This window comes from Cyclopterus lumpus, chromosome 11 (assembly GCF_009769545.1).
Source record: "Cyclopterus lumpus isolate fCycLum1 chromosome 11, fCycLum1.pri, whole genome shotgun sequence".
NCBI classification, from domain to species: Eukaryota; Metazoa; Chordata; class Actinopteri; order Perciformes; family Cyclopteridae; genus Cyclopterus; species Cyclopterus lumpus.
Window position 1 is genome coordinate 17,147,494 of NC_046976.1, and position 14,352 is coordinate 17,161,845.

Sequence of the window (14,352 nt, forward strand, 5' to 3'; positions counted from 1 at the left end):
CGCCGTCGTCGACCGGAAGCTGCGACGAGCCGTGTCGCTGCAGTGTTGCGCTTTCCTGTTTACGGGCGGGAAGAGCGAACATAGCTGACTGGAAGCGGCTGTGTTTAAAACCGACTGCACATTTGTTTTAATTTTCCTCGGCGCTCACGTTTTTTCTTTTTTTAAATGATACACGGGGCGTCGCGAGATCTACCGGATACGTTTTAAGTGTGACCGTTTGTGAAAAAACAACCGGGGTATTTGGAGCGCGCAGAACAGATGGAGGATCCCCCTGCAGGTGGTGGTGGTGGTGGTGGTGGCGGCGGTGGAGGAGCAGCAGCGGCGGCGGCGGCGGCGGAGGGCCCCGCGGTGCAGGTGGCAGATATCCGCTGCCCGAAGGGGGCTCTCCCTCTCCGGCTCCTCGAGTGGAAAGTCAAACCCGGGTCTCACGTGAACCTGGACTCCGTGCTCGCGATATGCGTCCCTATACCCCAGGAGAAGGGGGCAGAGGCAGCCACCAGGCTGCGGGAGAGGAAGGTGAAATCGGACCGCGCTGGAGTCGTCAGGGAGCTGTGCTGTCAACTTGGGCAGGTCATACCTCCCGGGTGAGTCAGCCGACAAGGCAACATGTCACCTGTAGTTATGGAGCCGCTCTGCCGTCAATGGGCTCCACCTGTGGTGTAACGTGAGCTAGCTAACGAGCTAATGTTGCTATACGTGCTAAGTAACGTTAGCTTGTTTTGCTAGCCGTGCTGGCCGCAAATCAAGTCGGACAAAAATAAACAAGCGTTGCGTTTGGCCGAAACTTTCAAAATAAAATGGTGTTATTTTAGATCGTTTGTTTCCGCGCTTTTATAGTCCTTGCACTTATAGTGGGCGTGACGACCGACTGTATTTAAAACGTCCGCGGGCATTACGCACAGTCTCCACTGTCAGTCCGAGGAAACTTGCAATCGTGGTTGTGGTCAACGTGTTGTTGTTTTTTGCGCTTTTAATTTGAAGGCGTAATCACGTGAAGACGCAGCCGTCCGTCGCGTGCTTAAAATGTGTACGGGACGGGTAGTTTGACAGGTAGAGGACTGGCCTGAGGTAGCTGCGGCCCCACTGAATCTGAACCGGCCGTTTTAAAGCCTGCTTTTACTTTTACTTGCTCACGTGCTATTTCAGAATACCGGCACGTGCACTTTTTCAGCACCTATTTAGTGCATACTTTAAAAAAATATTAATTTGATGTAACAGTCACACCTCCTTGATTCAAAACGTTGGGTGTCACGTCTGTGTTGCCTTCAGGTGCCCCATGTAAACTTCTACACCTGGCTCTGTAAATCCCTGCTGCGTGTATAATATAATTTAATATAATATAATAGTGTATAAAGTGTAACGTAATATCAAAACGGTGTTAAGAAGTTGTGACAGAAATACGTAAGTTTGCAGCAGAAGGAGAATATTTGCAAAATGGAATCGATAAGTAATTTGTCAGGTTTTCTATAAGTAATGTTTAAAAAGAGGCGACGTCGTGATTTAAAAAGCAAAGCAACTGTGTGCCGAGCGCTTCATTGTTATTAATCCAGACATGTTTAGTTGACTTAGTGTACAACTCACTGAGGCTGGCGCCGAATCTATGAGGTGTAGTGATAACACATGTAACATCTAATACACCTTCCAAAAGGTGGGACGCACTGTTACTGGTGTATCGAAAAAAGTACGCATTTACACTTTAACATTGTCTTTTTCTTTTTCCAGAGGGGTCGTCGTCAGAATAGAAGAATGCAGCCATCCAATAGTAATGAAGGGGTTATGTGCCGAATGTGGCCAGGACCTGACTCAGTAAGGAAATCCTAAAACACAAGACACTTTCTTTCTTTCTTTATTTTATCCCTAAACAGAATTGTTCAATGTTCAGACACTCGGACCCTCATGTTGCACGGACGTTTCTATCAAATTTAATGCTTACAATTTCACACAGTAACCTTTTCCACGTCGTTCAATTTTTAACTTATTTTAATAATTTATCTATTTTAAGGATTTCATATTCCTGTGCATTAAAACTGGTTTTAATTTATCTGACCCCAAAAAGTATTTGTGGTGGATTCTGTATTATTTGAAACCATTAGGTGGCACCAGAGATCAGAGCGAGAGAAGAGTTGAATACAGCTGAGGTCATAAATCACACTCTGCGCTCTGCGTGGTGTCAGTTCGATGAAGATGTAAGAATGTACAGCTGTCAGTTAGAATCTGAGACGAGCCGCATTTACTGCTGTTTTTTAATTGATTTAAAGAAACAAAGTGCCGTAAGGGCGTCACTGTGAGGTGAAAGTGTTGCCTTTTTAAAGGCACACGGGAAGTTGTTTTTGACAGTGAACAGTCTGTTAAATTGTTTGTGGAAGCCGCTCTTCTATTCGGTCACTATGTTCAAGGGCCTAAAAACGCATGACTCCCACTCTCTTTTTTTCTTTCTTTTTTCTTCCTTCTCAGGCTGCAGAGCAAGAATGGGAACCAGCAAATTCCCATCTCCACAGCAACCGTCTCCATGGTGCACAGTGTCCCTGAGCTGATGGTCAGCTCAGAGGTGAGTTGTGTGTGTGTGTGTGTGTGTGTGTGTGTGTGTGTGACCTCGTGTTGCACAAATGCGCACAATCTTCTGGGGAATTTTAAGAATTTCACGGTGGAAAATCTTGTTACGTTATTCAAAACACGCAACTGTCAGCTGAAACAAATGATAACGACATATTAATGGATACGAGTCTGTTTAGGTCCAAGTTTGTATCGATGTCAAGTTTAAATGATGCATCTAATATGTCATCAAACACTTGAAAATATATCAAGGGTGGATGCGTAAGACTGCTCCAAAATCAAGACTAGTACGTCTTCCTAACCCCGATGCTCCAGGACTGGTTATTATTATATATTATATACAAATTATTGGGCAATTGCATGCAACTTGCTGCCCAGGCCAGGTCACAAGATCAAGAGATTTTAAGCTTAAACCAATATGATATATAGTAACATACGCATTATTATTAATTGATAGTGGTGTGGTGGTTGCTCAGGTTTTCTGGTATTTCATTAATTATCTTCGTTCGCTCCCAAAAGCAAGCGGAGCAGCTGGGCAGAGAAGACCAGCAGAGACTCCACCGGAACAAAAAGCTGGTCCTGATGGTGGATCTGGACCAGACGCTGATCCACACCACTGAACAGCACTGTCAGCGTATGTCCAATAAGGTATTATTCACATCACATCTCTCTCCTGCGCTGTCCTCATGGTGATGGCGAGGCAACACGCAGTGTCCGCTCTATATTCTCCCACTTCTGTTTTTTCTGTCTTGTGCTCGTTCTGTTTAATTCACGTTTCATGTGACCAACTGGGTGCAGCAATGTAAACGCCTTCCAGGAGAGTCGATTTAATCCCCATATTCACCGTTTTGTGTAGCATTTCACTCCATTTTCATGCGGACGTTTTGGGGGGGGGGGGGGGGGGGGGGGGGGGGGGGAGAGAAAACATAGAAACAACTGAGTTTTTAGTTTGCGCTGTAACTTGCACACCTTTTGGGTCACGGTCACTCTCCATTTATCGTTGTAAACAACATCAAGCGGTAACTTCTTGAAACTGCTTTGCATAGTTTTCAGACTGTCAACACCTGTTTTAACAGAAGATCATATTCAAAATCTTCTTTTTTTTTATTTTTAAAGAGCGGACGTTGAGGCCTGGATCCGTGTTTATTAACTGTTAGCGCTCTCGTTGTTCCCTTTCAGGGTATCTTCCACTTCCAGCTCGGGCGAGGCGAGCCGATGCTCCACACGCGACTGCGCCCGCACTGCAATGCCTTCCTGGAGAAAATCGCCAAACTCTTCGAGTTGCACGTCTTCACGTTCGGGAGCCGCCTTTACGCACACACCATCGCAGGTATTGGGACTTTTAAAAAAAAAAAAAAAAATTTTACAAAGCCTTTCCCACGTTGTCGGCAAGTTTCATTGATGTCTAAATGTGTCTTGACAGTTTGGGCTTCTGCTTGTACTGCCTGTTGCTGACCATAAGAGGGAAGTGTCTGCTCGTGTGTTTCAGCTGATTCACTGTTGGGCATCTTAACGTCTCGGTGTGCCAGATTTTTTTTTTAAATGTTGCAGTGGTGCTTTTAAAAAATATTAAAAAAAAAAAAAAGCACGTTAGGCCAGTTATTGTTTCGCATTAAAACTTTGGCTATTCCTATGGTCTACATTGTTCAGGGCAGTGCTCCAGTTGTTGACAGCTTCTAAGCTTCACAACCTGCTTCACAACCCCCCCCCCCCCCCCCCCCCCCCCCCCCCGTCGCCTTCATTTTTCGGCACTGAAGGTTGCTTAAAGGAGAGGTAGCTCTCTATCCACAGCCAAGGCCGAATGAATCCGCGCATTTCTTTAGACGTAGCGATGAAAAGCGCGAGAGTTTTCAATGCCAATGTTTTCAATGAAGACTCTGGGGGGAAAAAAAAAGGTATTGGCGAGGTTAAGATGGGTGGGAAGGCGAATTTTCTTTGCAAGTTAATGTGTCGTGGGAAAGGATTACACGTATTTTGTTGCATGTATCTTTTGTATCTTTGCAATACAAATTAAATACCCACGTACAGTCTCTCACTGTGACCTTGGAGAGGAAGTTTTATCATTTCAGGTTCCGTTGAATGAAGCTCACTTTTCTTTTCTTTTTCTCTTCACATCGCCACTTAATCAACCTTTTTTTTCCTTCTTCTTTAAAAAAAAAAAAAAAGGTTTTCTGGATCCTGAAAAGAAGCTTTTCTCCCATCGGATCCTTTCCAGAGACGAATGCATCGACCCGTTCTCCAAGACGGGGAATCTGAGGTACTAAATGAACCGCAGTGTCATCTGTCAAAGCAGGAAAAAAAAAGCTGCTCTCAAACGTACGGTCTGTCTCGTTGGTCTACACTGCTAGTTGTAACCGCTTTCATGGACAATCTGTCTGCACACTATTATCTATTATTCTCTCTCGGTGTCACCGCTGAACGGCCGACGATGACACCTGCTTGCAGATATACAAAAACCTTTTATCTTTTTTTGATTCGCAGCACAAACGCACTCTCGGCTCGCTGCAACATTACGACATGCGTTTATCTCGCTGTGTTTATCATGGTTTCAGTTTCGCTGTGATTTCTCCCCCCCCCCCCCCCCCCAGGAATCTTTTCCCGTGTGGCGACTCCATGGTCTCCATAATCGACGACCGAGAGGACGTGTGGAAGTTTGCGCCGAACCTCATCACTGTGAAGAAGTACATCTACTTCCAGGGCACGGGGGACATCAACGCTCCCCCCGGATCACGGGAAGCTCCGATGCCAAAGAAAGGTACGGAGTCGTGAGGGTTTAGAGAGAGAGAGAGAAACAATTATTATATCCCACTGCCTCTTTTTTTTTTTCTTCTTTCTTTTTTGTTAAACAAATCCAGGGGAGCGAACATGAAGCTATCTCGTTGTTTTGGCGATTGTCATCTTGCATCAACGGGACCCGCGAGGGAAATTAAAATCCACTGACTGACAGACGTTTGTGCACCACTTAAATACGACTGATCTCTATATTCATGTTCTTTGGTGTCGCAAAAAAAAAAAAAAAAGAGTATGAAGAAATAACTCCTATGAGCATCATTAATATTATTAGACTGCGAATGGACTGCATGTCATGATGACTGTGTAGTAGTAGTCAATAAGAGCGCAGAGATAAGCATGAGGCGTCTCTACTTACACAAACCTTCTAAAGTACTAAAGGAACTGACAAAGTACGCCTGTGTTAACTGTACTTTGTGTCTTCCTGCTTATCAGGGATACCTGCGCTGATATACATGCATGTTGATTTGCATAAATAGCTTGTACGGATCAATTATAACCAGATTTCACAACGGCGGATGAATTAATTTTTTTGTTTAGCTTTTGCAATCGTGTTTAAAAAAAAAAAAAAAATCCCCATATCTGCTATCGTAAAGTCCTGTGGTTTGTTTTGCTTTCACGCCACAAAGCGACCTTCGATAACACGCATGCGTTTGTTGAAAGGTCCTTTTTGAGGACAAAGTTGATGCAACACTTAGTAGCTTCATTCCCCTGCGAGAGGCACTTTTTTTTTTATAGCTGGAGTTAACAAGCGAGTCGGTCCAGTGGCTCCAAGTTCATGGAGTCCGTGCTGAATGTTGCGCGCGGTTTCCCGTACTGCAGCTCGCCCGAAACTCGATAGGAAGACGCTCTCAATGCAATTCATGAAGTTTTAATTAGTGATGCATTAGGGCCTTGTTTATTGCACTAATGCTGTTAAAAAATTTTGATTTTGGAGAACACTCGTAAAGTCTCCTTTTATTAATGCTCGCTACCAAGTGAGTCAATATGACACAACTATCTGGAGGATGCATGGGGTTTTGTTTTGTACGTTTATGCATGTAAAACATATATCATATGCAAATTAGAGATCTTAATGACTAACTGTTTAACTGTCAATCGTTTTCATCAATTAATGCTATCAGTTTAACAGTTGAAAGAAATATTGATAATTCTGTCAAAGACAATTTTTTTAATTAGCATTGTTACTATATATATATATATATATATATATATATATATATATATATATATATATATATATATATGTACAAATATTGTTTGTCAGTTTAATATACAACGTATTGTGAATTATTATGTTTTTTTACCATGGCCACTGAGAATTGACTATTCAGGCAGGTAATTAACTTTCATACTGTTGTCATTTATATAGAAAGACTCTTAATATATATATATATATATATATATACACACACACACACACATATATATATATATATATATATATATGTGTGTGTGTGTGTGTGTGTGTGTGTGTGTGTGTGTGTGTATATATTTGTGTGTGTGTATATATATATATATATATATATATATATATATATATATATATATATATAAAATGTATAATGATAACTCTATTCTTGGTCACATCGTTTATTGTAGAGCCACCCAGACAATAAATAGTCATCAACACTGCACCAATGTGCCGCCATCTTCCCGAGTTAACATGATGAGCCTCCACGGCCGCCGACCTCGCCATGAATCAAACGCACCCGTCGATAAACCAATAGAGAGCGTCTTAAAGGGCTCCACTAACTCCACCTCCGTATGTCCCTCCGCACTCGCAGTGTTATTCTCTTCATTATCATCGCAGGAAACGAGCTGCTTGGAGGCAGCCAGTGTGTCTCCTAGGGGACCTCTGTGGGGCTCCTTCATTTACACCCACTCTCAGGCTGTTACATCAATTACTGAGAACTCGTGGTTGTACTCGTCACGTGTTACAACTGCTGCCAGGCTCGGCACTGGCCATTGTATCACTGATGCATTGGGGGAAAAAATAATGGGAGAGTTGGTCATGTGGTTAAAACACTAGCTTCAATTTGCCCAAAGATGGATTTTTGTCCAATACAATCTGGAATATGTTTTTTTTTTTTTTTTTTTTATTAAAAAAAAATGTCGCCCCCTCAAGCAACTCTCGCGCTGCTTTGCAAGTCAAATAGTTTAAACGTGTTAACATGAACGGCGTGTTTGCATAAAGGATTTGACTAAAATCAGCAATTCTTTTTTTAATTTATTTCTGTAATACTATTTATACTTGCAATTGCATTTCTAAAACGTATAAAACCTTTTTTTTTTTTAAATGAACACATCGATCCAAAGTATTACGAAATATACATTTTAAAATAATAAATGTTGCCAGGAAGTGAAGCATCGTTCAACAACACTTGATTCGACCTTAAAACTGCCTTTTTTTTATCGAATGTTCTTGTTTATTTTATGGCACAAGTGGCTGTAAACACAGTATTGACGTTATGATAAGTTGAGGGCTGTAAAAAAAAAAAAGAAGAAAGAAGCTGAAACGTACTAACATTTTTCGGGTCACATGACACATAGTAATGTTATTTATTAATGCAGAATACAAGCATATAACTTAATCATTGTTATCGTATCCTGCCACTCTTCATATTCAAATGCTGCAAACCGAGTAAGACCCCCACACCGATGGATGTGTGCATTATGCAGACTTGACTGTTTCTATCTTGTTTTTAAATGAGAGGATACTGCAACAGTTTTTCAGGTTTGACTGTGTCTGCATCGGTGCCCCCCCCCCCATGCCTTGTGGATTACTCCCGTGTTGTCGACAGGCTATCGATTGAGAATTTTATTTCACGCTCAAATAGAGTCGCTTGCACTGGGAGTGATTCCGTGTGCCCGGAGGACTCGACAAACACGGGCAGTCGGAGCAACTCAAAATCTGGGTTTATGACTCGTGTGACGTGTTGGGAAGGTTATCGCTTAAGAGGGATGTAATCGCCAGCTCCCAGAATGCATCAATGCTCAGTACACGGTGATAAGGGCCTCAACCGTCACTGCTAGTGAGGTTATAGTCTGTCAAAAAGTTTGGGGAAATCTAAAACTGTCATGTCAGGTCATTTAAAGGATCCTGGATTCTATCTAAATCTGAATTTGGGTCCTAGATTTTCTTAAATGCATCATTGCGTGTTGGGAGTTTTTAAAATCAGTCTTAAACGTCATCACTGGTTCAGAGGTGGTGAAAGTACGAAGCCCCAAAACGTACAAAATGTGGTCTTAAGATTTTTCCGTGTCTGCGTATTGTGATTATTTGATGTTGTTGTTGTTGTTGTTGTTGCTGCTATTTGGTGCAATCTGGCTTATTCTCGTTGCAGTTATTGAGCTTGAGGGCGGTGACCACTGTGACATTGTGAAAAGATGAATGCGATGAGAAGTGTAGGAAGGACCAATATTTTATATTGTATAATGTTGAGTTGCACAAATGTCTCGACTTTGGCAAATAATTGTTTTTATAAATGCATTCCCCACAATTTATTGACAGGTTGATGGTGTCTGTTGCTTGTTTCTTCTCTTTGTCTCTGCACCGCGCCGTACCGAACAACTCCCGGCGACTCTGTATGCGATAACGAAGGAGCTCGTATCGTCAGCTGTTCACACCCGTCGCCTCACCTATCGGCCCGTGACGCAAGTGTCCTTGAATGCCGTGTGATTGCTTTGTCTTGTTCCAGCAGGAGGACCGTCGAGTCGACCGGCAAAGAGCGCGGAACCAGTCGGGACGTCGAACGCCGATGAGCCAAATAACGTCCCCAAGAAAAGGGCGAAAGACCACGGCCTTTCTGGAAAGGAAGAGTCCACAACCTCGCCGTCTACTCGGGGAGTACCGGTGGATGAACGGACACACCCCACGGGGGTTGTGGAGGATGAATCGGGACAAGGTAAAGGGTCAGAGGCCGAGGCGGGGACTGGGGTGGCGGCGTCGGGGGAAACTCAGGTGGGCGACGGAACGAACGCTAAGGAAGACGATAGCGACAGGACACTGGTGGCACGAAAGGCGCAGGACGGCGCGAACCGCTCGGCACCGAGCCACGAGTCCAATAACTTGGACTTTGATCTTTCCAGTGACAGTGACAATGACTCCAATAAAGAAAAACCTCCCTCGCCAGAGAGTGACGGCGAAGCCAAGTTGAGTCAGGCGAAGAAATCTGGGCAGGAAGGAGAACCGACGTCTGGCGACGGGGACGGTAAAGGCCGGATCGAAGGAGAAACCATCTCCGACGCGGCGGAACCTTCGGGGGTTCTCCTCCCGGACCCCGAGCTGGATAACGGCTGCTCGGACCGGAGGGAGCCAGAAACCGAGTCGCAGAATAGCGAACAATCTGGCGTCACCATGGGAGAGGAGCTGCTGGACCAAAGCATGGAGGAGGAGGAGGAAGAGGACGACGAAGCTGACGTCGACCAGGACGACCACCTGATCTACCTGGAGGAAGTGCTAGAAAGGATCCACGCCGAGTACTACGCGCGGTACGAGACCTACCTGAAGAAGGAGGCCCCCGAAATGCCGGACATCCGCAAGATCGCCCCCGAGTTAAAAAGCAAGACACTGGAGGGCACGACGATCGTGTTCAGTGGCCTGTACCCGACCAGCTACCCCATGGAGAGGACCCGCGAGTACTACCACGCCAAAGCACTGGGGGCCAAGATTGGCAAGAACCTGGTTCTTAACTCCGAAGATGCCTGTCGGACGACGCATCTCATCGCAGCAAGAGCCGGTACGTAGAAACGTATGTATGCTGTTGAACGAGCATGCGGTCGTAGCATTATCAATGTCAAATTTGAATTAAAGCTGCAAGCAGCGATGTGCGGGTCCTCGTTCCTCCACGTCGGGGTGCTGGCCGGAAGCGGCCCGGGAATGTCTGCCATCGTCGGAGTAAGCGTCCGTGAGTTAGCCGTTTTTTCAGCCACTTGCTGTATCCACTGTATGGCCCGAGACAACATGCATCAACATAATACATTTGAAGTGGATCTGATAAATTCCCTTCATCAGGAGTTCAGTAACGTATAGTGGCATGAAATACACAATAATTAACACAAAAATCAAAATGGTTGATGTCCGGTACTGTTTAGAGCATGGTCCCAAGAGACTTTCTTTTCCGTTTACATGTTTTACATATGCCTACCAAGTTTCATAAATGTAGGTGAAACGTAGCGCTGGGGCTGCTTAAATTAATGTTTGTAGGGGGCGCTATCGAGCCATATTGCCATTCTGAAGCATTAAAATCGTATCAGCTAATTACATCTTTGACTTTAAACGTGTGTGTTAAGTTTAGTTACGTTTCGAGCATGTTTCATTGGTTTAAGGATCAAACTTCGCCGATCAAACTTCGCCGATGCTCCAACTCGCCGCCCTTCAACGAGTCCATACAATCTTCACAGCGAAGCATTATCAAGGACTTAAGTCTATTCTGACAAATTATGAGAGGGATCTGATTAATCTGTGAGGAGAAGGGTTTAAAAGTAGAAAACATGTAACTTAATGTTGCCACTAGGTGGCGCTATGACTAGAATGCAAAATTATCATATGGATGTCTTCAGGGTCAGTATGTCATGACATATGAGAAATATGGAGCAAATTACATCATGTATGGCCGAGTTAAATCAATTTAAAGTCGTCACGAGGATCCTAATAATGAATGGATCTTTCTAAACCTTTCATGGTATTATTCTCAAACATAGATTTATTAAAACATATATATATATTTTTTTTTTAAAGTTCCTTTTCGAGCCTGGCTGATTGAATTTTGAGTGCTTTTCTCTGACCCGTCTTTTGAGTCCCTGTCCAAACTTTGATAATTGAGATTGAATACACTCGTCATCGCAATTAACGCATGTTAGAGGTCAACCACTCCGGCAGTGATTGGGGTCAAGAAAAGGTCCGTCATCAACTGTTATTAAAATAAGTCGTAGGCCTATTTTAAAGGTGGAGTCTGTGATATTAATCCAACACACTATCAGAACGCAAATATCAGAACTAAACAAAATGGCTAAGATCAAGCGAGAGCTATATCGAAAGTAAAACATTTTTATTTATTGAGGTTTCCAAATGCAATTCTAATGTCTTTTTATCCTCCTTGTGTCTTCTTTTTTTGTGTGCGACGCCACAAGTAGGAGGGCAAACCAGTGAAAATGTCTTTTAAGGCCGGTCGTTTAAGTGCTTTACTGTCATCGAGTGTTGCCGCCGGCTGCAGTCGTAATCTTCGTGGTCGTCCACAAGTTACACAAGCTTTCCCATCTGAAGAGCCTCCCAGAAGCGCATTCACGCCTGTATCGCTACCAATCCAGTTTTCTCTTCTGCAAAAAAAAAAAAAAACACAAGCACATGAGGTGGCACCGTTGCCGTGGGAGCCGGCTCTCCGCTGCGAGCAGCACTTGGCAATCACTTGTCAGGAGAGCGAAAAAAATAAAATAATAATCAGCCAAAGATGGAACCGGGGGGGGACGAGCAGCTGACATAAACTCACAGGTTTACGTGATCTCTTCACTGTTATCGTACTATTAAGGTGTTCATGTTGTTGCAGATGTAAGAAGGCTTTTTAGAAGCAGCTGCCTTGATGATTTTAATTCAGTTTATTGGTGGACGATGTGGCGCTAAAATTAGCTCATATGTATTTCAGGGTATTTCTGTGATGCTCTTATATTCTTGATGATATGACAAAATTCCGGAAAATATGTTATCATTAACTTCAAGAACATGCAATTTGCAACAAAATACAAAAAGAGTTATAGTTTTATGTTATGTTAGCATAAATGTTAGCAGTTTTCTCTCAAACAATCCGAAAAACTTTCCCTCTTTAGTTTGTAAACAACAATAATACGTACGCTTTGCCACAACATGACCTCATGTGCGTGCAACATGCTGCTATCTTCATGCAGTTAATGTTATTACAGCACAATACTGTAACGTTGATTGACAGGTCGGCCGGTAGGACAAAAGGTTAATTTTGGACCCGTGTAACGCAAATCGTGTAAAAAACAGCTTTGTGTTCAAGGATTCAATTTGTTGTCTTTGTGTCGAATGTCAATACGACTTGTTCAAGCAGAGGCGCTGCTCTCTGCGGATTTAACCAAACAAAACACGGCTCTCTGGATTCCTAAGAAGACCATTGGCCGAAAAGTGAAAAGATAGCGACTCCGAAAGAGACATTTTCCTTGTTATCGTTCTAAAAATATTGACCAGGCAATTATGTTCTCCTTCAGAAGAGAACATCTGATCATTGATTTGAATTAATCAGCAAACCCACATTGTGTGTGTGTGTGTGTGTGTGTGTGTGTGTGTGTGTGTGTGTGTGTGTGTGTGTGTGTGTGTGTGTGTGTGTGTGTGTGTGTGTGTGTGTGTGTGTGTGTGTGTGTGTGTGTGTGTTAATTGATCGTCAAAACCCTGATTCTCATGTTTCTTCTCTGCTTGCTGTCACCCAGGCACCGAGAAGGTTCGTCAGGCACAAGACTGCAAGCACCTCCACGTCGTCAACCCCGACTGGCTGTGGAGCTGCCTGGAGCGCTGGGAGAGGGTGGAGGAGCAGCTGTACCCGCTAAAAGAGGACTGCTCCAAGATGCCACGGTAAAGGGAGTTCGAATGCCACGTCGCACCTAGTTCACGTGAACGGATAACTTGGTTGTGGGGGGGGGGGAATACTTCTGCTATATTGCCGTCAACGTTTTATCCGAATCTGAGATTCTTTTTCATGTGTGTTCAAGGAGCAACAGTCCGGCAGCATTCCGTGACATTCAGGGCTGCCTGCAGACGCACGTCTTCCAGCCGGCTCCCATCCACCACCAACCTCTGCCTCAAGCCCCCGAGGTCCAAACCTACAACCCCGTCACGGGAAAGCTGATCCGCAAGGGCCCCCAGGCGCCACGGCCGCCGTCCTACCTCCAGGCGCCGGGGTCTTGTCTCAGGTAAGGCGCGTAATTGGAGCCGTGCCATATAAAGATGAAATACTGATGAGGAAACTTCCTCTTCAGCAGGCGACCGGTGGGTTTTTAAAAAAAAAATACACGTTAAGTGTGAGGGGGACGCCGGTGCTTTTAACTGATGATGCTGTGGGACTCACGCAGGTCTTTTCTTACTACTTAAAAGAGCGGATTTTGGTTTGTGTAATCACGGCATGGAATTATAAATACACGCGTCGTGGGGGACTTTTGGGGGGAAAGTCGGCGACCGGGCTGCACCAGAGATCGTTTTTTAACCGAATCAAACGGGTGAGGCGTGAAAGCAAGAAGTTTAGGGCCATTGCACGGGTCAAGCATCCAACGCACTTCTGCAGAAAACTGCACATCCCAGAATGGACATTGGAAGATGCTGCCAGGCCGTGTGAATGCTCACGTCTTCAAGCCCGAGACGAGATGACCCGGATGACATAACCGAGCTCCTCTGGAGCCACACAGGACAGTTTTGAGTGGTCCTGCCAAGGAGTGTTGTCACGATACCTTGAAAAGTATCAATGTTTGATACCACTGGAGAACACAACATTGAGGGCATGCCATTTTAGATCCTTATTAAAAGATAAATAGCAAAGTGTGTTTGTCAACTCGCTGTCGGAGGAGCGTGCGTGCGTGCGTGTGTGTGTGTGCAAATGAATATTGTACCTGCAGTCTGGCTGTGTCCGACTTACAGTATATTTTAGTAAACACAGGCCGTTGTTTTAAAAGCTCACAGCTGATGTTATTTTTTCATTTAGAAGTTAATTTAAACATGCTATGGTGCTGATAACGTGTGACACTAGTGTTCAAGTTAAAAAGATGAGTGTCATACCGTGAAGCAGAAAGACCCTTGTGGGTAGCTCAGAACTATGGCGAGTAATACATTTGAAAGTGAGTTATGCTCCTGCTGGTTCTCTTATGTATTGACTGGCTCATAATAGATCTTAAATGTATCGATTTGTCCTCCGGGCCTCATTTCCATGCCTCCCTTCTGTGTGAACTAAAACGGGAGTAGTCTTCAACTGAGGCACAATTGCAACCCTCCCAACAGGGCTTTTA

The 14,352-nt window shown here is 44.2% G+C and overlaps 1 protein-coding gene across 4 annotated transcripts in view; it reads left to right on the plus strand.

Moving 5' to 3' along the window:
- The first annotated feature begins 16 nt into the window (after positions 1-16).
- ctdp1 (CTD (carboxy-terminal domain, RNA polymerase II, polypeptide A) phosphatase, subunit 1) overlaps positions 17-14,352 on the plus strand; it is a 43,131-nt gene continuing 28,795 nt past the window's right edge. For 2 of the 4 annotated variants that reach the window (XR_004610100.1, XM_034544656.1), the window contains exons 1-10: positions 17-584; positions 1,723-1,806; positions 2,455-2,548; positions 3,073-3,201; positions 3,733-3,883; positions 4,720-4,810; positions 5,142-5,308; positions 9,045-10,085; positions 12,790-12,931; positions 13,069-13,269. Coding sequence is in view for 3 of the 4 variants with exons in the window: in XM_034544656.1 (XP_034400547.1) it covers positions 259-584; positions 1,723-1,806; positions 2,455-2,548; positions 3,073-3,201; positions 3,733-3,883; positions 4,720-4,810; positions 5,142-5,308; positions 9,045-10,085; positions 12,790-12,931; positions 13,069-13,269 (2,426 nt within the window). In the remaining variant the exon portion in view is untranslated. The remainder of the gene's footprint in view (positions 585-1,722; positions 1,807-2,454; positions 2,549-3,072; positions 3,202-3,732; positions 3,884-4,719; positions 4,811-5,141; positions 5,309-9,044; positions 10,086-12,789; positions 12,932-13,068; positions 13,270-14,352) is intronic. The other 2 variants (XM_034544654.1, XM_034544655.1) reach the window with 2 other exon arrangements.